At 45.8% G+C, this 22,452-nt stretch overlaps 1 protein-coding gene and 1 long non-coding RNA gene across 4 annotated transcripts in view; one reads left to right on the forward strand and one right to left on the reverse strand.

Moving 5' to 3' along the window:
• The window catches only part of SACS (sacsin molecular chaperone), a 78,397-nt gene that overhangs the window by 19,096 nt on the left and 36,849 nt on the right, over nucleotides 1–22,452 (forward strand). The window contains exons 1-2 of one of the 3 annotated variants that reach the window (XM_057533207.1): nucleotides 19,819–20,052; nucleotides 20,119–20,269. In XM_057533207.1, the coding sequence (XP_057389190.1) occupies nucleotides 20,042–20,052; nucleotides 20,119–20,269 (162 nt within the window). In that variant the 5' untranslated portion in view covers nucleotides 19,819–20,041. Of the gene's footprint in view, nucleotides 1–19,818; nucleotides 20,053–20,118; nucleotides 20,270–22,452 lie in introns of those variants that run through there. The other 2 variants (XM_057533206.1, XM_057533208.1) reach the window with 2 other exon arrangements.
• Nucleotides 2,589–18,930, reverse strand: LOC130705633 (uncharacterized). Its single transcript, XR_009005968.1, has 5 exons — nucleotides 18,536–18,930; nucleotides 14,236–14,406; nucleotides 9,155–9,217; nucleotides 5,467–5,551; nucleotides 2,589–3,850 (listed from the first exon to the last, which is right to left on the reverse strand). It is a non-coding gene; the product is annotated as an uncharacterized LOC130705633 (long non-coding RNA).

The following is a 22,452-nucleotide window of genomic DNA, read 5'->3' on the forward strand; positions in this document are numbered from 1 at the left end:
CACTTGTTGAAGGCTGCTTTGGGACTGGTTCCCTTCCATTGCCTTCAGGGGGACTCTGGAGTGTCAGTATGTGACAGTGCAAAGAGCAGATTCCAGGATACGGAGGGGTGGACGAGATTTGGGGAAACTGCCCCCTAGGATGCTAAGGAAACAGTTCTAGGTACACGGTGCTAAAGAGCTTGGTCCATTTGGGGTTGATTCAGGCTGGTGACAACGTCTAAGAGGTCCTGTCTTAGTGTCTCATTTGATGGATGAGAAAACTGAAGTTATGTGACTTGTTCAAACTCATAAGTTTGGTTAAAGAAAAAATTATCCTGATACTTGTTAAAATGGTAAGGAAGATTTTATTTAGGACTTGACACCGATTGCAATTGTGGAGGAGATCTGGCTTAACTCATAATACAGCAAAGACAGCTAGGTAGTTATAGCCAGTGAGCCGAGAGAGGGGGCCAGTGGATGGCAAATTAATAAGAGGAGGCATCCAGGGTGGGGAATTCCAGCTAAACCGGCTTGACAGGGTACTTGCTGAAGGCAGGCCAGGGTGATAAGGTATCAAGGGTCGGGAGGAGGACTTTGGTTAGCTGCAGGGGTTAATCAGATCTCAAGGGTGAGGAGATTCTTGCTAAACTGACAGCAGGATTCTTGCTAAAACTGGGCTAGGCAGTTCAAAGACAGAGCCCGAGGACGAGGCCTAGTTGAAAAGAGGGCTCAGAGGAGCCTTCTAAAGTTTGGCCAAGTGGAGAACCCTTGTCAGGTTCAAGCCCAGCCACAACTGGACCAGTGCTATCTTCCTGCAGGGTCCATCCAAGGTGTTGAGTGTCCATCTAACCAGGGGATGGCAGTGCAGCCCTTTCAGTGAGGATCCTCCAGACGAACTGTTACCGATCCAAACTTGGGTCCACTCGCCCACACGTCGTAAAGCCAGCGTACTGACCCCGCAGTTGTGGTGAAGGAAAAGTGCAGCGTTTATTGCTGGTGCCAAGCAAGGAGTCCAGGCAGCTAGTGCTTAAAAGGCCTGAACTCCCCAAAGGCTTTCAGGTAAAGGTTTATAGAGACAGGGGGAGGGAGGGGGCTTGTGGAGGGCGTGATCAGCTTGTGGACGTTCTTCTGATTGGTTGGTGGTGAGGTAACTGGGAGTCAACATCATCAGCCTTCTGGTTCCAACAGGTCTGGGGTCTCCATGCTTGTGGGCAGCATGCAGTTAACTGGTGGGGATTTCAGTATCTGCCAAATAGCTCAAAGGACATGGCTCAGAATATCACCTGTAGCCCTGGAGGAGGAACTAAAGGTCCTTGACTTTGTTTAATGGCTAAACTATTATTGTTTTGTCTTGCTTGACTGTTTTCCTTTCTTTCTGCGTTTTCTCACTTCTCTGATTAAATTTACTCTTTGGAACTCGGGGAAGGCCTAGGAGGCTATAGTTTTTCTACAGACAAGAGGCAGGCAGAGGACTTGGTGAGGGTGGTCTGTTCTGGGAAGACCCCACAGAGTTCTGCTCGCTACAGAAGCTCTGTCCTTAAAGTCATTCATTCAACTAACACGTGTTGGGCATTTATTATGCCTGGTCTTTAGAATATGGAAGGGAATGAAATGGATGTAGATACCGACTTTTGTGACTTTTCCTTTCTAACAGAGGAAGACAGTACACAGTAAACATAATACATAATTAGATTATATGGTACCTCATACAATGGAACAAAAGGACCAGTGGGCATGAAAAGGAGGTGGGAGTCTGATGGGGTGTCATAGGAACGTGTGTCACAGTTTTAAATAGGATGCTCAGGAAAGACCTCTTGGAGATGAAATTTGAGCAAACACTTGAAGGAGGTGAGTGAATTAGTCATAAGCTATTTAGGGGAAGAATGTTCCAGACAGGGGAGCACGTGCAGATCCCGTAGGTGGGCGCTGCTTGGCACGTTCCAAGAACAGGGAAGAGACTGGTGTGCTGGCGGGGAGGGACTGAGGGCCAGGGAGTCGAAGTCATGGTTGAAGAGGAAGCCGTGAAGGAGATGGGGACCCACTGCAGGGAGTGACACGGTCTGACTTACTTTGTAAAAGGGTCCCTCTAGCTGCTGTGTGGAGGGCAGGGGTAGAGGCGGGGAAACCCATTATGGTTTGCTGTCACAACCCAGGTGAGAGATGACGGCAGTTCTGGCCAGGAGGGCTGTGTGTAAGAGGCCCTTACCTGATGGCTCTATGCTGGTTCATGTGTCAGTCTGTCCAGGGAGGCTGGGAGAATGTCCTGACCACCTGGCAGTGTCGGAATGTCATTTAAGATGAATGTCGACAACCTGATGAGGATCTTTCCAACAACCATCGGTTCCCTAATTCTCCAGTACCTCCTGGGTGTCCAGCAATTCAAGTTGATTCCAACACTAACTACCCAGAGTTAGCACAGACCCCACGGTTACAGGCTTAGTCCTGCGGGATCGCCTTCACTTGAGGTGCCAGCAGGGACGGAATCCCCAGGCTACCCCCACTACAAATTCAGGGATTCCCAGGACCCCTGCCCTCAGGTTCAATAATTCACTAGACTGACTCAGAACCCAGAAAGCTCTTTACTTATGACTACAGTTTATTATAAAGAATACAACTCAGGAACAGCTCATGGCAGAGATGCATAGGTCAAGATTTGGGGGCAGCAGGTGTGCAGAGCTCCCGGGCCCTCTCCAGGTGCACGTCCCGTCCCAGCACCTTCATGTGCTTACCAGCCTGGAAACTCCTGCAGCTTGGTGGTTGTTCCAGAGTTCCCAGCTAAGTATCATCATGTTGGCGTGATTGATTAAATCATAGGCCGTTGGTGGTTGAAGTCAATCTCTAGTCTATCTCCCCTCCCTGGAGATCAGAACGGGTCAGAAAGTTCCTACCCTCTAATCATGTGGTTGGCTCCTGGGGTGACCAACTCCCCTCCCCACCCCCATCTGAGGCTACCTGGGGGCCCTGCCATCAGCATACAGAAAACACTCTTATCACTCAGGAAATTCCAAGAGTTTTAGGAGCTCTGTGCCAGGATCCAGAGGCAAAGACCAAATATTTATTTCCTATTATCCCATAATCGAAGTAACAAAGATTCAGATGAGAGAGCAGAGTCCAGTCTTCAGGAGAGCAGGCAGATAAGCTGAGTCCAATTGTATGAAAACTAAGCCCAGACAGGGAAGAGCAGGTGTGCAGGAGAGGGCGAAGCAAACCTGCCAGCCCTGACTTCTGATGGAGTCATGGATTTGGTGGCAGTAACCCCGGAATAGAGCCAGGGACGTAGAGTCCAAAGAAAGAACAGTGGATTAGCAATTATTCCGCACCTCCTAGGTTTCAATAGCTTGTGAGTATAAATAAGGTCAATTAATATTTACACCCATGTCTCCATGGCTCCAGATCTTCACCTGTTGGTAAGACCTTAACCTCCATGCTCTTCTTGTTGGCTTAAATTCTTCCCCAGCTACTTCTGGGTGTCCTCAGGGCGGTGACATCTCCTATGGGCCCAGGAACGAATTTGCTCACGTTCTTTCCACTTGAGCCTCTTGGTCAAGGGCACTTGTCATGACCCCTGCAGTTGGTGCCTCAGTAAGACTTTATCCCAATGGACTCCCTTGGGACCAAAGTGACTGCAACCTGTGGATGGTAGGTCGGGAAGAGGAATGGCTTCTCCTCAAGCCCGTGCTGATTTTGTTTCCTAGGAAAGAGGCAGTGCTGCATGGACTTATTCCCATTCAGTATTTCATGGCACTGGTTCTTCACCTTCTGTCCTCATAGGCTCCACACCAGTCCTTCGTGTGTGGCCAGAGAGGGGAGGATGGTTCCCATCCTATCCCTTCTATGTCTTCTCTTTCCTCTCTTCCTTAGACACCTACCTCTGCATCCAAACACAGCAAAACCAACTCAACAAACACCCTCCCAGCTCCTTTAAGAGAAAACAAATTGTGTAATGGGAAGAGTATAAACTTTTGAGCCAGACATAACTTGGTTTGAATCCCATTTACTAGTCATGGAGCCTTGAGTAAGTTACTTCTTTTCATAATATGGGGAAAATAATGCCTATAATAATGTTAGATCAGAGACTGTGAATGTAAGACACTTGTGTAGTACCTGATGTGGAAAAGGGCACCATTGCTCTCATCCCTCCATCCTCCAGAAACCAGCACTGATGGCTCACCCACAGTCCAGAGCATCTGTCATCACGCAGATGCCCCAGGAACGGTGCTGCCACCACCATCCCAGCCTAATGAGCAGTTGCAAACCCATCTTTCTTGTCCTTCTTGGTTGGTGGTGGGGATTTCTGGCCAGAGGCCCAGAGCAGGGTGGAGAGTGGGCCCATGGGGCAAAGGGAAAGTATTGGTGTATGTGGAGGGGTGCTTGGGCTTTCACCCTCCTTACCTGGAATTGACAGAAATCCTATGCTTGGCCTTGGTACCCCTCTACCTTGTGATAAAAACTTTATCATGAGAAATTTCAGGCATCCACAGAAGTAGGGGGAACTATTACAATGAACATCCATATAGCCAATGGGCAGATTCAGTGATGATTGAAATCCACCACATTTGTTCATGACCCTCTTTTTCTTTGTGTCAGTGTGTTAAAGCAAACCCTAGACGTCTTATTTTTCCCTGGTGTTTGTGGCAGGGCCCTGCGTGTACATCTGTGTCAGGGGGCACTTCTTAAACTGCAGGGTGGTCCTCTGAGGAGCCCCAAGGGCTGCTCCGCTCCAGGCAGGTTCCTCTCAGGGAAGGAGGGACTCGTGTGCGGAGCCGGGGCAAGTTCGGTGCGGTCACCAGAAGGCACAGATGGGAGAAGAGGAACAGTCACAGCCATAGAAACACGTGTTATTTAACATTCATGGCTGTCAGAATCATTGCCCTTTAGACACTGCTTAGGAAGGTCCCCTTCGCTGAAAAATCAACTGATAGCTTTTTCTTCAGAATAATAGAAAGTTAACTTATTACCCAGCATGAAACAGGATTTTAAATTACCTCATTTACTGAATCTCCTGGGGAGGGGTGCTGGGGGAAGGAATCTCATATAGAAGTGATAGCATAGAGTTAAATTGACTCAAGATGATTTTTTTAAATTAAGCAGTAGGCAAAACGATTTATATGTGAAACTTTAATATAAATGGTTCTCATTTCTAGTCTGTTATGATTGAAAGCAGTAGCCATCGAAAAACAGTACAGAAACAAAACGCTAATTCTTTTCAGAGGCAAACTCCATCTGAAAGCTACAGCACCTCACCTCCTAGACCAAGTAAATAGGTGCTGTAGAAAAAGCCCTCAAAGAGTGAATAGAAAAAAACAAAATCCCTAGAACAATCGTAGAAAATATAAAAGACAGAAAAGCTGTATAAAAGTGATTGCATATGATTGTGCCCTCTGGCATAAGAAGGCACAGCCAAACCATTTGACATTTTGACGTAAGGTTAAATTGCTACCTGCTCCCCACTGCCCACAAAAGGGAAAACAACGAAAAGGAACTGACCGTTCTCACGTTGCAAGAAAGTGGTGGCTGAATGCAGAGTCCCGAATGAATGGATTTCAGACAGTATTTAATTTGTTCCTTTCACCTGCATGGAGAAAGATGAAGGCAAATGTGTTTTTTAAAAGACAATGGGGCTTCCCTGGTGGCGCAGTGGTTGAGAATCTGCCTGCCAATGCAGGGGACACAGGTTCGAGCCCTGGTCCTGGAAGATCCCACATGCCGCGGAGCAACTGGGCCCGTGCACCACAACTACTGAGCCTGCGCATCTGGAGCCTGTGCTCCGCAACAAGAGAGGCCGCGATAGTGAGAGGCCCGCGCACTGCGATGAAGAGTGGCCCCCGCTCGCCGCAACTAGAGAAAGCCCTCGCACAGAAACGAAGACTCAACACAGCCAAAAAAAAAAAAAAAGACAGTGATGTACTACAGACCCATCATACATGTTTACCATACCTTTATTTTTAACTAGGGAGGGCTTAGCTTAGAGCTTCAGTCGAGCCCCAGAAGGAGAGGAGAGAAGGTTTGCAAGGAGGACGCATGTCTTGCAGATACCGTGTTAAGTACGGAGGAGGCAACTGATGGCTTCTCTGTCCGCTGCTCACAGCCACTGAAACAGGCAAACACTGGGAGGGTCATCTCTGTGTCTGCACTTTACTAATAGTACCTCGTCATCATATTCTTTGGATCCATAGGTCGTGTTACAATACGAGATGATTAAGAACCCTTGTTCCCTATTCTGGAACAGGAAATTGTGACCATACATTTTTAGAGTAATTACCATGAATGTTACCCAATTTACTTACAGTTATTTAGTGAAGGCTGCTCAAAGGGTTAGGTTAGGATTAGCCCATTCTTTCACTTCAGAGCGTGGATTCCCCCTGGATTGAGTCGTCTTAACCTTCTGCGTCCACTCAGTTGACTGGTTAAGCCATGCCTAGCTGTTGGTGCTTTTTTTTCCACTTTAACATCTTTAAAACAGAATGTCCAGGGAAATGTGCAAAAAAGGTACAACGATATGAGCATGGCTGCAGGGCTCTGGGAGGATGCTCAGGAAGGAGGGGCTGGGGCAAGGCAGGAGAGGTGAGCCTGTCTCTGAAGCCTTTGAACTTGAAGCACTGAGTGTTGTTATGCTGGGGAAAGGCTCAGTCGTGCTTCGTTATAGATCAACTCGGTGGCAACAGGAAGGATTAGTCGGAGGGGAAACGATTTGGGGCAGTGAGAAGAGCTGGGACCCTGACCTAGTGGTCTGAGTAAAAGAGGGTAAGGACCTGAACCAACAGGAACAGACGGAGGGAATGGATTCAAAAGGTGTTGATAGGACTGAGCACTTCGACACGGTGGCCGATTGGATGTGTAAGGAGACGGTTTGCAGACAATGACCAGCATTTCCTTCTTGGAATATTTGTTTTGCATCTATAATATCTTTAGATTATTTAACCAAAAAGGGAAGATATTTAGAAAACAAGAAAGTGACCAAAGGCTTACAAGACAAACACATATATAACTTTCGTTGCTAAGGACATTAAATATGTGTTTTCTGAACTACATTCACTTGCCCTTAATAGTTTTCCACTGATGAGTTGGGTTTTTTTTTAATTAATTAATTAATTAATTAATTTATGGCTGTGTTGGGTCTTCGTTTCTGTGCGAGGGCTTTCTCTAGTTGCGGCAAGCGGGGGCCACTCTTCATTGCGGTGCGTGGGCCTCTCACTATCGTGGCCTCTCTTGTTGCGGAGCACAGGCTCCAGACGCGCAGGCTCAGTAGTTGTGGCGCATGGGCCTAGGTGCTCCGCGGCATGTGGGATCTTCCCAGACCAGGGCTCGAACCTGTGTCCCCTGCATTAACAGGCAGATTCTCAACCACTGCGCCACCAGGGAAGCCCCACTGATGAGTTTTTAATGTAAATTACTTAGCCATTGTAGTTATAAAGATTATGGAAATAGTGAACAATCATACAGTTTGTTTAGATTTAGATTTGGGTGAATTCTGAAAGAAAAACTGTACATTTGAATATTATTCTACCCTTTCTCTATTTAAAAATTTTGTCCCTGCTGCTTCAGAAATATTCATTTTTAGAAGCAGTCAGTAAATAGACATTTCCTTTTTCCATTTTATAACTATCTAATTTATCCAATAAAATCCTATCAAGAGAAAATTTGAACTGGTTTGGGAAATGAGCAAAAATGTAGGATTTTAACAGATGAAGCATCTGTTCAATTGCAGTAATCATGTAAAATTCAGTCATTTTGGTTTTTTATGGATTCATTCCCAATTTTCCTTAAAAAGCTCTCTTGACCTATTTCTAACTAGCATTTCCTTTGTGTCCCCTCCAGTAGTGGTTGCCTGCCAACTACTATCATTGTTCTCCAAACAGCAAATGCATGAAGCCATTCATGAACCCTTCCGTGTGAGGAAGGCTGTAGCACGCTCCTATTTTCATATAAAGCAAAGGGAAAAAACAGAACATTGTTTTTCACAAATTCACAGATCTGTAATTTTGTGGACACAGTTTCTGTGATTCATATTTTCAAGTTATTGTGGCACTGACTCTGCACAGAGATAAAACAATGGTCAGCTTTTGGAGTGATCATTCATTGACATTATTACTCCAAGTCCAGATATTTAGACATTAGATAAATAAGAACATGTTTTTTTATTTTTAAAAATCTTTAATGAATGTAAGCAAGAAATGTTAAAAATAAAATATGACAAAATAAAAAAGATTCCATTTTTCATAAATAAACTCATTTCTCAAATACTTCTGATCCAAAGGATGTTAGTTTAATCAAATCACGGTCTAGGGATTCTATCTGAGACACTGCTTAACAACTAAACATAGGGGAGTGTATTTTTACACAAGTAACTCAATTGGCTGTAATTAACTGAACAGAACTAGTGAATTGTAAAATCTCACCCTTTTTGCTGTCTATATCTATATAGACATGTAGATATGTCTATATCTCTATTCTGTAATTCATGCTTATATATCACATTTACTTACTTATTTATCTTTAATTTTTATTGAACTGTGGTTGATTTACAATGTTGTGTTAGTTTCAGGTGTACAGCAAAGTGAATAGGTTATGCATATACATATATCCACCCTTTTTTAGATTCTTTTCCCATATAGGCCATTACAGAGTACTGAGTAGAGTTCCCTGTGCTATACAGTATGTCCTTATTAGTTATCTATTTTATATATAGCAGTGTGTATATGTCAATCCCAATCTCCCAGTTTATTCCTCCCGCCCTTTTCCCCTGGTAACCATAGGTTTGTTTTCCACATCTGTGACTCTATTTCTGTTTTGTAAATAAGTTCATTTGTACCATTTTTTTAGATTCCACATATAAGTGGTATCGTATGATATTTGTCTTTGTCTGACTTACCATATTCATTCAAAAGTGTTTTCCAGCACGTGTGTAAGGGCTTTTGTGCTGCCTACATCCAGCCAGACTATAAAATTGCCATGTGCTTGAAAATACAAGACTGTAATTAGCTCTTAGGAGAGATTTTAGGGCACTTTTACCCCTAAAGCATGCTGACTGTGTGAGATTTTTAGAATCTCAAGCAAAGTGTTTCCCCTTTACTTCAATTCTGGGGAGCAGCATAGAATAAGGAAATTGAATGGAAACCTGGGTTCCAGTCTTGACACTTGGCATTTGCAAGGAAATCTTAGACAAATTACTTACCATCTCTGGGTCCTGAATCCTGATTTATAAATGTGGTTGATAATGTCTTCTTTGTAGATTTACCTGGGAATTAAATATGACAGTGGGTGTGAAAGATTCAGCATGTGATTGGTGATAAATGAATACAAATGAGTATTGTTCTAATTGGTGGAATATTTTTCCTTAGAGTGAACCCCAAATCTGTCTCTGGAGACACAGAAATTTTTATACATGAAAACCATTCTCTTATTTGAACAGTATAACATGTACCCTGGAGTCATGTTTTCCCCAGGATAAACATCTCTATTAGCACCAATAACAACCCCATATGGGGGTATGGACAGGGTATGGGTTTGCACGGAGTGGGGTTAGATCTTGGCCCTGTGTGTGGTCTGCGGAAGTTATAACCTTCCTGAATCTCTTTTTTAAAAAAATCTGTAAAATAGAAATAAAAATGCCTCATAGGATTTTAGTGAAGATTAAATTAGAAGTGTTGGGTGCCCAGTAAGTGTTTCATTATGGCAGGTATTATTATAATGTGTGGTTTTGAATTTCTCACCATCCCAATGACTGCTGTAAGTGAACCGTGGTCTCTGTGATACGATTTCAGAGGCAGTTGGGTGACTCACCTTCCCAAACTCTGAACCGAGTGCCCACACAGCAACAGAAATATCCTTGAGAGAGAGGAATAGGCTGCATTGCCTTCCTGCTGGAAGAAGCAAGTGGGGATCAGAGGAGACAGTGCCCTGGCATCGAGAGGGATACGTCTTGTTGAGAGTTACCCCGTGTGCGTGGTCTTCTCCAAAGAAGGGTTGAAGAGACGGAAAGAAAAATAAATTCTATTTCTAAAGACACACAGACGCAGGGAAATGCACGTGAAGGGAATCCCAGGGCCACTTTGGAGTGGGACTCCTCGTGAGCAGGAGGGGTGTGCCTGGCAGGGAAGCAGATCCACGACGGCGTGGAGGATGGAGCTGATGGGAGCCGACCGTGGGTACGCTTGGGAGTAAAGACAATGAAGGAGGAAAAGGAAGAACCAGATCTCAGTCCAGACACGGAGTCAACCAGGAGGGCAGTCTCTTTCCTGACGGGGACTTGAGGCTGCTGTGCTCATCCAAGAAAACCTTTAATGGAAGACAACGCCGTTGACACTCAGGAGCTTTCCTTTATTTTAGCACTTTCCCTTTCATATTGAAATGATGTTTGTGTATCATTTCAGTCTTTGAGCTCCTTACAGGCATTGGGGTCGTTATTGACAGCATCATTGGTCTTTGATTTCTGGGCACCCGGCGGAGTGCCTGAACATAGGATGGGCACAGGTCACGCTTACTGAACTCAGCAGAGCTGGGGAAGCAGTAGATCAAAGTGCAGAGTGCATCAGGAGAGGAGGTGAAGTTCAGATCCAGATGTTGAAGGGTACCCAAGACACCACTGGCCTGCTGCACGGTTTTTCTGGCATTGGCCTTGACTGTTCAGGTGCCAGAGCCACAGAGGAGGGCGATGGGGAGGATGAGGGTGAGAAGAAGAGTGTGGGGGCTGCCCTCTCGTGATGCCTGCCTGCGTGCCGTTTCCATGAGCTGACGCACCCCCAGACAGAGGCGGGAACTGTGCTCCTTTATCAGGATGCCAGCACCCAGCGCATCGTGGTTGTCACGCATTTTTATTGTATGAATAAGTGCGACCCTCCCAGGTCAGCGACACCCCTTTTCATCTCACCGTAACCCTGAGGAAGGGTCGTAACAGGTGAGGAAGTGAGCTCGGAGCGGTGACATCCCTCCCATGGAAAGGCGTGAGAGCGGGGCTGCAGGGGGGGTCGGGTCTGACCATCAGTTCACCTCCACACAAGGGGTGGAGGATGGAGACAGGTGGAAAGTGAAGAAAAGCAACTTGTGTAAATAAAGGACAAAACAGAAGGAAAATTATTAACTCCCTAAAAGAAAAGCACAATATCAATAGCTGGAAGAAACAGAAAAAAGGAAGAAGTGTATTAGAGTGTATTATGGTATTCGTTGCTCATACCATTTCCTTTTTTTTATGTTCAATTTAGTCAATTTTATGATGGAGTGTTTTATAGGTTTATGTCATAAGTTTCCTACCATTGTGTCTAGGGCCGAGACTCCATTAAAACACTCTAATTATTAGCATGCAGTACATTTATTTTAATGTACATAATGCTATAGTTAGCTCACTCTATCTCCGTATTTTCTATAAAGCGTTCCAAGAGGGGATGTTTAATCAAGGTCGTCATAAATGGAAGAGGAATTCAGAAACCACATGTGGTTTTATTATTTCCTGAAATGGCTAATATGGCTCAAGATGTGTCACCTTTACAAAATCTGAGGGCCTGAGTCACTTTTTTCCTTTCTAATGCAAAGTTCTTTCGGATTACCCCATTGCTGTATATAACCATGACTACACTTAAGGTCCTTCCTGGTTAATTTTGCTTTGGCAAAGCTATATTAGAATAATCTAGGATTTTTGGCAACCAAACAGCTACCTCGCATTCACATTAACAATAGATTCAAAAGCATCATGCAAAGTCTATACAATTCTATTTTGTCGAAACTTTTACAGCAGTTTAGGGAATTTGTAGTCCCTCTTTGGAAGGAGGAAAGGGAGGATTGTTCATTCAGAAACATGACATCATTTCTCAGAGCATGTTTAATGGAACTAAAAATAAAAGTTAAGGCACCGTCTCCTCTATTTCCATTTTCCTTCCTTGTGTAGAAGGGAAGAATAAGTGAGAATCTGAGATGATCATTCAGGCTTCCTGGGCCACCCATACTCCCATCCTGAATGGGGTTTAAAGAGCCTTGCTGGATTTCTTTCACCCGTTGGCTAGAAACCATATGCTCCAGTGGATTCTCACTCATGTGAAAATGCTGAGTCTAGAACCTCACCTTCAAGTTAAATGGATAATACATTTAAAAAAAAAAAAAGGGAAAAGCTAGCATCTAGGAGCTATGTTAAAAATGAGCATCTTTATAAAATAAATAAGCCATGGGGATTTAAGGTACAGCATGGTGACTACAGTTAATAATACTGTATTGTATATTTGAAAGTTGCTAAGAGTAGATCTTAAAAGTCCTCATCACAAGAAAAAAATTGTAACTATGTGTAGTGATAGATGTTAACTAGACGTATTGCGGTGATCATTTTGCAACATATACAAATAGCCGATTATTATGTTGTACACCTGAAACTAATATTACATGTCACTTATACCTCAGAGAAACAAACAGAGGCATGGACTAACATCTAATGCCTCCATTAAACAAAATTAATTTTGCTTAAATGCCAAAAAACAAAAATGAATATTAACATATTCTGTGCTAACTCCAGTTATTTTTCTTACCTGCATCAGATTGATTTATTTTCTGTCTCCATTCATCAAATATTTTGTAGTTACTAACATCAGATAAACATGGAGATAGAAAGATCAGTAAGGCAATATTTCATAACTCAAGTCACCAAAGATGATCTTATGAGGAAGTCAGACTTGCGATGATTTAGAATAATTTCACTGAGGAATATACAGGATGCTGTGGGATCATGTAGCAAAGAAACCCTATCCTGTTTGAGATCATACATGTTGGTGACATGACTGCATAGATTCAGTTTTCCCAAGACAGTTTTTTTCTCTGTAGTTGATTGATTCTTATTTGATCACATGAGTTTGGATGGCCAAAATGAACAGGCTTAGTAATCATTTCAAGGGTGAATAAATAACTAAAATAGATTTTAGCTCTTTAGCACTTTTCATACATAGATATTGGAGAGGGAAGCATACATTTCCTCCACTTGGAATGTTAAGTAGATAACTAGTTGGGGCTAACAATGGCATCTTAGTGAAGTACACAGGTTTTCTTTTAGAGCAACATAGAGGGATCCAGAGGAGAGAGAGACAGAGAGAGAAGCAGAATAGAGAGAAAGAAGTTTGTACCATACCAAGTCTAATTTGAGATAAACTCATGATTGTTCCATTTCCCTTGTACGCTGAGCTGAGCCTCAGTTACTTTCAATCACAAGAGTTCTAGCTGATACAACATTAGGACATTATCATTAACTAAATTCCAGACTTTATTTGTATTCACTAGTTATCCACTAGTATCATTTTCCATTCCAGGATCCAATCCAGAATACCATACTATATTTACTGAGCCTTTAAAGAACACTATAAAATATGTCAAAAGCTTTCAGGGATAAGATATCATAGTCAAATTATTATTATTATTAATCCTGCCCTTATCCAGGCTCTCAGGCTCCTTTTAATCACAGCAGTATGAGATTTCAGTGCCAAATTCTTTGATGTTCTTTGTCAAAGTTATAAGCAAATATATACAATTACAAATAAAATCAAAGTTATTTCAAAAAAAAAAAAAAAAGTTAAGGCACCGTGTCTCCATTAGCACAGAGAAGGGAAGTTCTTTCACTTGTTTGGCTTGTTGTATTGAACGTGGCTTGCCGGCTAAGCTCTGCCTTTCTGGTTGAAGCCCAGATCCTCTGTGCAAAGGATCACTCTGCATAAGGCCTTGATGGTGGAGTTGTGGGGTCCACGGGGGAAGTCATCTAGAAGGTGGGCACCAGGCTCGCAGCCAAGGTGCCCTGTGAGGCGTCAGGTTTCCCAGCGAAGGATCCTTGGGGTGCATCTGAAGGAGGAGTGGACATCGGGGAAGGAAGGGGAATACAGGCAGAGACCATGTGAGAGAGCTGGGGAGTTAATTTCATGAGGCTGCAGCAGAGCCCGGAAGGGTAGGTGGGAGCTGGGGGAGAGTAAATTGGGGCGAGGGCGGGGAGTGAGAGATGAGTGTGACAAGTAGAACTTGAAGGTCCTTCTAAGGAGTTTGTATTTCATTCTGTTCCTGTATGTATGTGAGGGCAAAGATGTCAATTCCGACCATTCTGGAAAAAGACCCAGAGCATCTTAAGAAGACGGTTAAATAGACAAACCACTGGACTCACCAGAAAAGTCAAAGTAGCCACATTCACAAATGTTCGTGCCCAGAGGGACTCTACACACTGTGGTACAGGGAATGCCTTTGCCTTCGCATCAACTACAATGTTATTATTTTTAGATATAATTCGCATACCATAAAATTCACCTTTTAAAGGGTCCAACTCAGTGATTTTAGGATATTCACCGGCAGTGGAGGCTGTGGCGGGCAGAGGGCAGGTGCTGGACGCCCCAGGAAAGCATGGAGACAAAACGAGTGGAAACCAGCAAGCCTGACTCAGGACGGTGGACTCCCCATGCTTCTTCAAGGTCAGGCGATCTGATGGAAAGCAGAAACGGGGGGAGGTTTATCAAACACAGAGGCAAGGAAGAGAAAGGGTGACCTCAGTCACCTGCCAGGCCCATAGGGCTCAGGTCCACCCAGCCAAGTAGGAACAGACCACCCTCTTTCCTTTCCTGTCTCAGGGCTTTGGCCTGTGTGGGCTCAATCGCAGCTGACTATTTGGGGGAACAAGGAGAGGGGAGAACCCCCCCACCCCTTCCCTCTAGGAAGGCTCTGACCACCCGCCTTAGTGTGGGGTGGTGATAGCTTCAGTGAGGAGAAAACTGACCTTTGAATGAGGATTGAAGGTTGAATTTTTATGTAATGATTTTGGCTGAACTTATTCCAATCATAGAATTGAAATAACTTAAAGTGACCTCAGGACTGCCATTATATTAGAGTGAGCAAAAGAATCATAGGATCTGCCCAAATTCCCATCCCAAGGCCAAGAAAGATTACTTGCACACAATATCACCCCTCCCCCATCCTTCAGAAAAATGTACCTTGATATGTTACTACACAACATCTTTTAAAATCTTATCAGTTGCACTGTTTTCTAATATTTCTGCAGATTATTTAAACATCATTTTGCCATGTAGATTAGAGCAATGCTGTAGGCTGATCCGGTGATCACGCACAAATCCCTACTATCTTGCTGGAACCTACTATGGAGGCTTGAAAAGCTAAATAAACCTGTGGAAACTCCATATCCAGAAAGTTCCAAAAAGCAAAACTTGAATTTGCCATGAGCCGGCAACTATTTACAGAGCATTTACATTGTAGTAGGTATTATATGTAACCTGTAGATGATTTAAAGTACACAGATGTGTGTAGGTTATATGCAGATATTATGCCCTTTTATATAAGGGACTTGAGCATCCAAGGATTTTGGAAACCACAGGGGTCCTGGAACCAATCCCCCCTCCCTCCTGCTCCTCATATCGAGAGACAACTGTGTTCACTTTCCTTGCCTTCCTCGCAGCTATGGGGTGGCCATGTGATAAAGTTCTGGCTAATGAGAGAAATAGAAGTCTGCTGGGAAAATCCTTCTTTTCCCATAAAACAGACAGGACGGGTGTCTTCCCTTATCCTGGGACACAGACTTTTATGGTTGGCAGGGTGGCCTGAGAAGACTCTGAGAAGGTTGATTGGTGCTAAACTGTGATGAGCCTTGTATGCCACACTGAATAACTTGACCCTGGATCCTACAAATTCTTGTAGGTTTTGGAGCAAAGAACTAAGTCAACAATGGCCTCCCTGTCGTCCGATCCTATAGGCACTTCAGCTACTTGGCATTGCTGATGCCCTTCTTGAAGCTTTTTACTTAATCTCACGGATACGATTTTTCCCTTGGTTTTGTTCCTAGTTTAAGTCTTGTCTCCTTAAGTCACCCTCAGTTCTGCTGCCTGAGGAATCTTTGTAAAATGTAGCTATGATCGCCTAACCTGATTAAAATCTGAAAGGGGTTCCCCATCCCCTCCAGTCACTCCATATGTGGCATAGAGACTTCATGACCGCGTGGTCATATTTTTTACGCTCCAGCACGAATTTTGCCCTCTGACCTTTTCGTAGGGAACTATTAGAAGTTCCTCAGCTTTATTGCTATTTTTGACTCCATAATTTGCAGGTGCTGTTTTCTCTCCCTTAGAGATCTTCTTCCTCTCCCTGTTTCGTTTATGGTTTTACTTATTTTTTAGGACTTCACTGAATGGCATGCCCACAATATCCTCATCTTTTTATTTCCAAGCTAAACAGCCTTGTGCTGACTCATGAAACAAAGGAATAATGATTTGTTATACTTTTGTCTTTGTATAATTGGAGAACATTTTCCAGAAGGGGCTAATTAATTGTTTCCCTCTGATCAAAGACATGCTATCAGGTGCATTCCAGTTTGTAAAATCACAAAGCATTGTTTCAGGGGAAGTTAACCTGAGCCTGGAGCTATGCTTCTAAACTGCAGTGTGAGACTGCAAATGGACCAGAATAAAAATTTAAGAATTTTTACACTGGATTGGACTGGCATTTTGATGATTACCCCGGATAGGATTTTCAGTTACTAAAATGTGTCCACGTTAGGGACGGGAAGATTTTCATCATCTAATAGTGATGGGGACGCTGGGGCCCATGCAATGCCAGATACGTCATCCAGGGAAAGAGAAAGAAAGCACCAGGGCAAGTTAAAACAGGGGTCATGAGAAGGAATAACATTGTTCTCTGCGTCCTGCTGAATCCAGGTTGTCCAATAAAACAGCTTCATTTGCCCGTCTCTATAACTGAAACAGGCTCAGAGGGTGGTCCCATGACCCCCTCCTATCTTACTGATTTGGACTCGTTCTAAAAGAAAGGACTAAAGCTTTGGCTTCTTGCTGTTCTGCATTTGATAATAGGTTCCTACAGAATGGATATAAGGCTCAGCTTAACATTTCTTAGAATACATTTTGCAAATTTCCTTCTTATCATACATAATGGTGACGGTTCATGAACAGATATTCAACAGTTACGAAGTTTGTGCACTTTTGAAAAATTAAAATACCCATACTTATTAAAAATTAAACTACCATACTTATTCATCGGGTTAAGTAGCCTAAGATATTTCTTCTCAATGGAAAGTTAGGCAGTTAATAGAAATGAGATTTACACAGTGATAAAAACATTGAAAAATACTATGTGTTCATGGCATAATTACCATCATATTAAAACCCCTTCAATTTATGGCCATGTATAAAATTGTTGTTTGTATTAAGGTTGGTGTTAGAATTATGAATAATGTCTGAGTTTCCACTTTTCTGTATTTTCCAGATATTTATTCAATCCTTCTTTTCCCTCTCTCCCTCTTTTCCTCCCTCTCTTCCTTCCCTCCCTCCCTCAGTCCTTCCTTCCTTTCTTTGTATATATTTACTGAGCACCTATTCTGTGTTAGGACCTCTTCCAGGCCCCGGGAAGCCACCAGTAACAGGAGACACTAATTCCAAATCTGAGTTTGTGTCGGGTTGGGGCATGCATCAGAGAGAGAACTGGAAGAGGGGGAAGAATTAGGCAGCGACACCAAGTGCGGGTGAAAGAGGAGGGGAATGTGCGCTGCACCAGCTCTCTGCCCCCTTTGTAAGTTCTCTCTGGAGAAGCTCACCTTCCTGTGTTTCACCCAGGCCTCTGCTCCCTGTCACTTCTTAGGAAGAAGTTCTGCGACCACCCGAGTGCCTTTCCTGTCCCATCTTGCACAGCCCCAACGCCCTCCCCTCACTTAAACAGAACTGGCTGACCTCATAGCGTGAATTTATGTATCATTTGTCCACTTGTTTATTATTGTCTTCTTCCTCAAAATGTAAGCATGAGATAGGGACTCTGTTTTGTTCATTGCTGTATTCCTGCAATTTAGAAGTGTGTGCATCTAGGACACAGGAGAGGTTTAACAAATATCAACAGAGTGATTAAAAGAATGATTCCCTAATCTATATCCTTAGCTTTGACACCTCGCCTGAGTTCCAGATTTGCATGCCCCACGCTGACCAACCCTTTAAAGGATATCCTGAGTGTACTTTGAACTCCAGGTGTTCAAAGATTTTCGTGATCGGCCTCCTTCCCCAGCCAAATCTGCTTCACTTCTTGTGAAATCCTCTCCCTTCAGGCCACTTCTTTGTCTCTCGAGTCTTCACTCTGCACCTTTGTTCCTTTGCCACTACACCCTGTTTGCCTGGCTCCTTAAGGAAATCAGAGATCTGAGGGTTATCAAAGAATTGAGGTGTGAAAGATTTGTCCTGGCACTAATGCACTTGCTTGTATGGCCTCGTCTGATTGAAGAAGTGAACGTTCATCCGTTAGGGTTTTCTTCCCTGATCTTTATATTGAATTTGCATGTTCTCCTGTAATTGATTGAACATGCTTACTTGTTCCAAGTAGGGAAAAACCTGCATGACTTATAGCAACTTCACTTTTAAATACGGTTGGAAGGAAGGAATGGAACAGCTGTAAGGGTGTTTTGTATCTTTATTACTGATAGTGAGTTCTGAGTAATATTTTCTGTGGAGGAGGGGGTAAAATTGAAAAACAGTATTTAATACCATTTTTGGGGTCAACACTAAAATTTAATTCTATTAAGGGTATTTAAACAAGAAGCACACAAGTTTACCTGTTCACGACAGAGCCTTTGAGTTGCCTGAGTAGACGTTGCCTTTTTTTTTCGCAATGTGTCTCTTCCACACCTCCGAGAGACGTTAGCCGGAAGAAAGGACTGACATGTTCTTAAGTGTCAACAAGCCACATACACTTTCAAATTACAAGGCAACGTTAGTCACTCTGGGGCGATTCCATCAACTCTGAGACTCTGCTTCTGACTACAAGCTTGCAGGTGTGATGGGAAACGGGCCACAACAACAGAAGACAATATTGCCAAAATAAGTTGCATATGTTTTAACGCGTCATAGGATACGCTCGCGTGCATTCTCATCTATCACTTTCCTGCTGGCAGTCCTCACTCCATCAGGAAACCGAATCATCGATCCTCCTCTTGTACCTTAAAAACAAAGAGGAGGGCTTCCCTCGTGGCGCAGTGGTTGGGAGTCTGCCTGCTGGTGCGGGGGACACGGGTTCGAGCCCTGGTCTGGGAAGATCCCACATGCCGCGGAGCGGCTGGGCCCGTGAGCCACAATTGCTGAGCCTGCGCGTCTGGAGCCTGTGCCCCGCGACGGGAGGGGCCGCGATAGAGAGAGGCTCGCGCACCGCGATGAGGAGTGGCCCCCGCTTGCCGCAACTGGAGAAGGCCCTCGCACGAACCGAAGACCCAACACAGCCAAAAATAAAAAATAAATAAATAAATAAATAAATAAGAAAATCCTTTAAAAAAAAAAAAAAAACAAAAAAAAACAAAGAGGAAACGAATCCGCGGAGACACTGTTCTGCGGCCGCCTCGTTCCCCGCTGGTGCCCGAGAGGCCACCGTCAACCTCATTTGGAGATGCTTCCAGAGACTCAAATCATTACGGCTGAAGGAGACGTAGGCCCTGCAGGTCTAGTTCTGCATGTCCTGGCACTTTTGAACTCGGTCAAGGAAAACACAAGTCCTCTGTAAACCTGCGTCCCGCGTTTCCAGCGAAGTGTTGCAGGCGGTCCCTGCCTGGCATTGTCGCAGACGGAGGGCGGGCGGGCGCTGGCGAGGCCTGAGGGAGGGACGGGACCAGGCAGCTTCTCAACTACAGATCCGGGTAGGGTGGAGCCTGTAGGCGGGGCGAGTCCTGATGGGCGGGAAGGGGCCTGAGGGCGGGGCGGGGCCTGGTGGGTCCAGCGTCTCCTCAAGGAAAGGTGAGGGAGACGCGGGGCTTGACGGGAGGGGCATCTCCTCCGGAACGGTCCATGAGGGGCGGGGCCTTCGGAGGGGCGGGGCCTGGGGCCTGGGGCAGGGCCTGCGGGTGGGCCTTACGCGCAGGCCAGGCGTCTCCTCAGCTAACGGTCCGGGCGGGCGCGTACCCGCGGGCGGCGCCTCCGGGGCCCTTGCGGCCGGGAGCGCGCCGCCGCCTCTGCCGGCCCCTCCTCTGCCGAGGCTTCCTCCAGCGGCTCCCTGTCGGCGGGCCGGGCCGGGAGGCGCGGGCTGCGGCGGGAGCATGGTGCGGGCGCGGCGGCGCCGGCGGTGAGGACACGTCATGGGCGACAGGTGAGCGCGGGTCGGCCCAGGGCGCGGCCCCACGTGGCGCCCGCTGAGGCCTTTGCCTTCACACAGGTGGCTCCGGGTGACCGTGCTGCCCGGCTGCGTGGGCTGCAGGACGATGGCGGTGCCCGCGTCCTGGACGGTGCGCGACGTGAAGCGGCGCCTCGCGGCCGAGACGGGCTTCCCCGCGTCGGAGCAGCGGCTGTGGCTCGGAGGCCAGCAGGTAGGGCGGGGACGGGGTCCCGGGGACGGGGGTGGGGCCTGGGGACGGGGCGGCTGGGGCGGGGGGCTTGGGGACGGGGCCTGGGGACGGCGGGCCCGGGGACGGGGCCTGGGGATGGGGCCTGGGGACCGGGGACGGGGGGGGCGGGCTGGGGACGCGGGCGGAGGACCGGGGGTTCCGGGGACGGAGACGGAGGACGGGGGGACCGGGGACGGGGCCCGGGGATGGGGCCTGGGGACCGGGGACGCGGGGGCGGGCTGGGAACGGGGCCCGGGTGACGGGGGGGAGGACCGGGGGGTACCGGGGACGGAGGCGGAGGACGGGGGGTACCGGCGACGGGGTCTCGGGGGAGAGGCCGGGGATGGGGCGGCCGGGACGGGGGACCGGGCTCCCGCTCGCCCGGGAATGATCATGCCTGGTGGATACCGATCGAATGACGGGGCTGTGTGCCTGTCACTGCTGTGATTTCTGTCGATCTGCCGTTTCAGTATTGTTTCCCCCTCCCCGCTTTTGTCTGAATCTTCACTTCCTGAAATTAAGATACTTTTTTGATGGGCGTTTTAGCAAGAGGGGTTTTTTTTTGTTTTTTTTTTGGTTTGCTTCTTCGGAGCCATCACCACTGAAGTGACTTCATCATTACTCATAGTTTTCTGATTTTGTTATGCATTTAACTGGAATCCTGGTCAGTACTTTCACCTTTTATGTCTTAGAGGTTTCTACCCATCTCTGAATCAGAGAAATTTAGGACTGAGAGGCTCTTCAGGCATACTTTAACATGGAAGCTGTTATTTTGAGGAGTAAATTTATATTAAAACTTGTAAGGTGCAAATGAATGATTTAACAGATCAAAACTTTGGAAAATAGGAGTATTTCATGTTATATATAACCTTTAAGACTGGTGGAAATAGTACTGTTTTCTTTGAGGAGGTGTTAAATGGAGACGTTTTACTAGAAATTAACTTCTTATTTTATCCTGGTAAATATCTTCACTTTTTAAGTGATAAAGGGGTAAAAAAGAGTTGAACCAGATACACAAGGACTGCTTGAGCCACCCAGGATGGCATTTCAAGTATTGGATTTCCTTACTACCCAGTACAAATACTGGGGACATGCTTGGTACCCGTGATTTTTAACCTCTCAGTGTAATCTTGGCCTCTGTGTGCCTGGGCGCACCCTCTGGTCTCTTGCCCTCTTAGACAGATTTCAGGTTAACCTGTTCTTGTGTTCCTCCAGGCATCAGTCCTCCTTACTGCTTGGTTCCCCAGGGTCTTTGGTGTCAGACAGTGGCTTGATTCAGGGCTTTGGGCAGGATCGAGGAGGAAAGCTTATCATTCTTACCTCTTTATCTGTGTCCGCCCCAGTCTCTTGACCTTCCTGTGTACCCTCCCGGGTCCTATACCTACTTCTTTGGTTGCTCCTCTGGTTCTCCTTTGTCATCTTATCCCCTAGATGTGGTCAGAGCCAAAGAGTCAGGTGGGGCTCTGTCTTGCTATTGGAAAGGTTTCTGGAGGTGTCTCTGCAAAGCACTGCTGTGGGATGGCGGACGCGGGCGTGGTGTGCAACGTGTTTCGGATTGAGCGGGTGGGCAGCGGCGAGTCTAGTTAGGAAGCTTGTGCTAGTATGAGGGGTGAGCTTCCAGACTTCGATCATGGAGCTGAAACTGAGAGGAAAGGATGCACAGCGGGCTTTGTAAAAGACAAATTTATGGTGGTTTGGTACCGGATGGGGGTGTGTATTTGTGCAGACCGAGGGAGGGGTGGTGGCGGTGGTGGATGTAGAATTAGGGAGAAGGCCCGGCCAAGGATGTTCACAGGCCTTGAGTCAGACCAGGAAAAGAATGCTCAGTTAGCAGAGATGAACAAGTTCGCGGGGATCCAAGTTTCAGTTTGCTTTTGCATATGTTTGAGCTGGTGGCAGGATATAAGCATCTAGGAAAATGCGTGAAGAGGTGGATGACCTAGATCCTGTTCTTGTATTACCAGCGGATAACAGAGGCCAAGTTAAGTAACATGTTAGAATCTGTTTTCCTGTTTCTGGTAGGAATGGGATAAAATGAATTCTAACCAGTTCTGAGGTCTCTGCTGTGTAAGAGTCTAGGGCATGATCGTCAACAGGCAGCTGTGGATCTGGCACTGAAGCTCAAGGGATAGCGGTCGGGGCTGGGGACATGATTTTGGGAAGCA

Source organism: Balaenoptera acutorostrata, chromosome 18 (assembly GCF_949987535.1).
Source record: "Balaenoptera acutorostrata chromosome 18, mBalAcu1.1, whole genome shotgun sequence".
In the NCBI taxonomy this organism is placed as follows: domain Eukaryota; kingdom Metazoa; phylum Chordata; class Mammalia; order Artiodactyla; family Balaenopteridae; genus Balaenoptera; species Balaenoptera acutorostrata.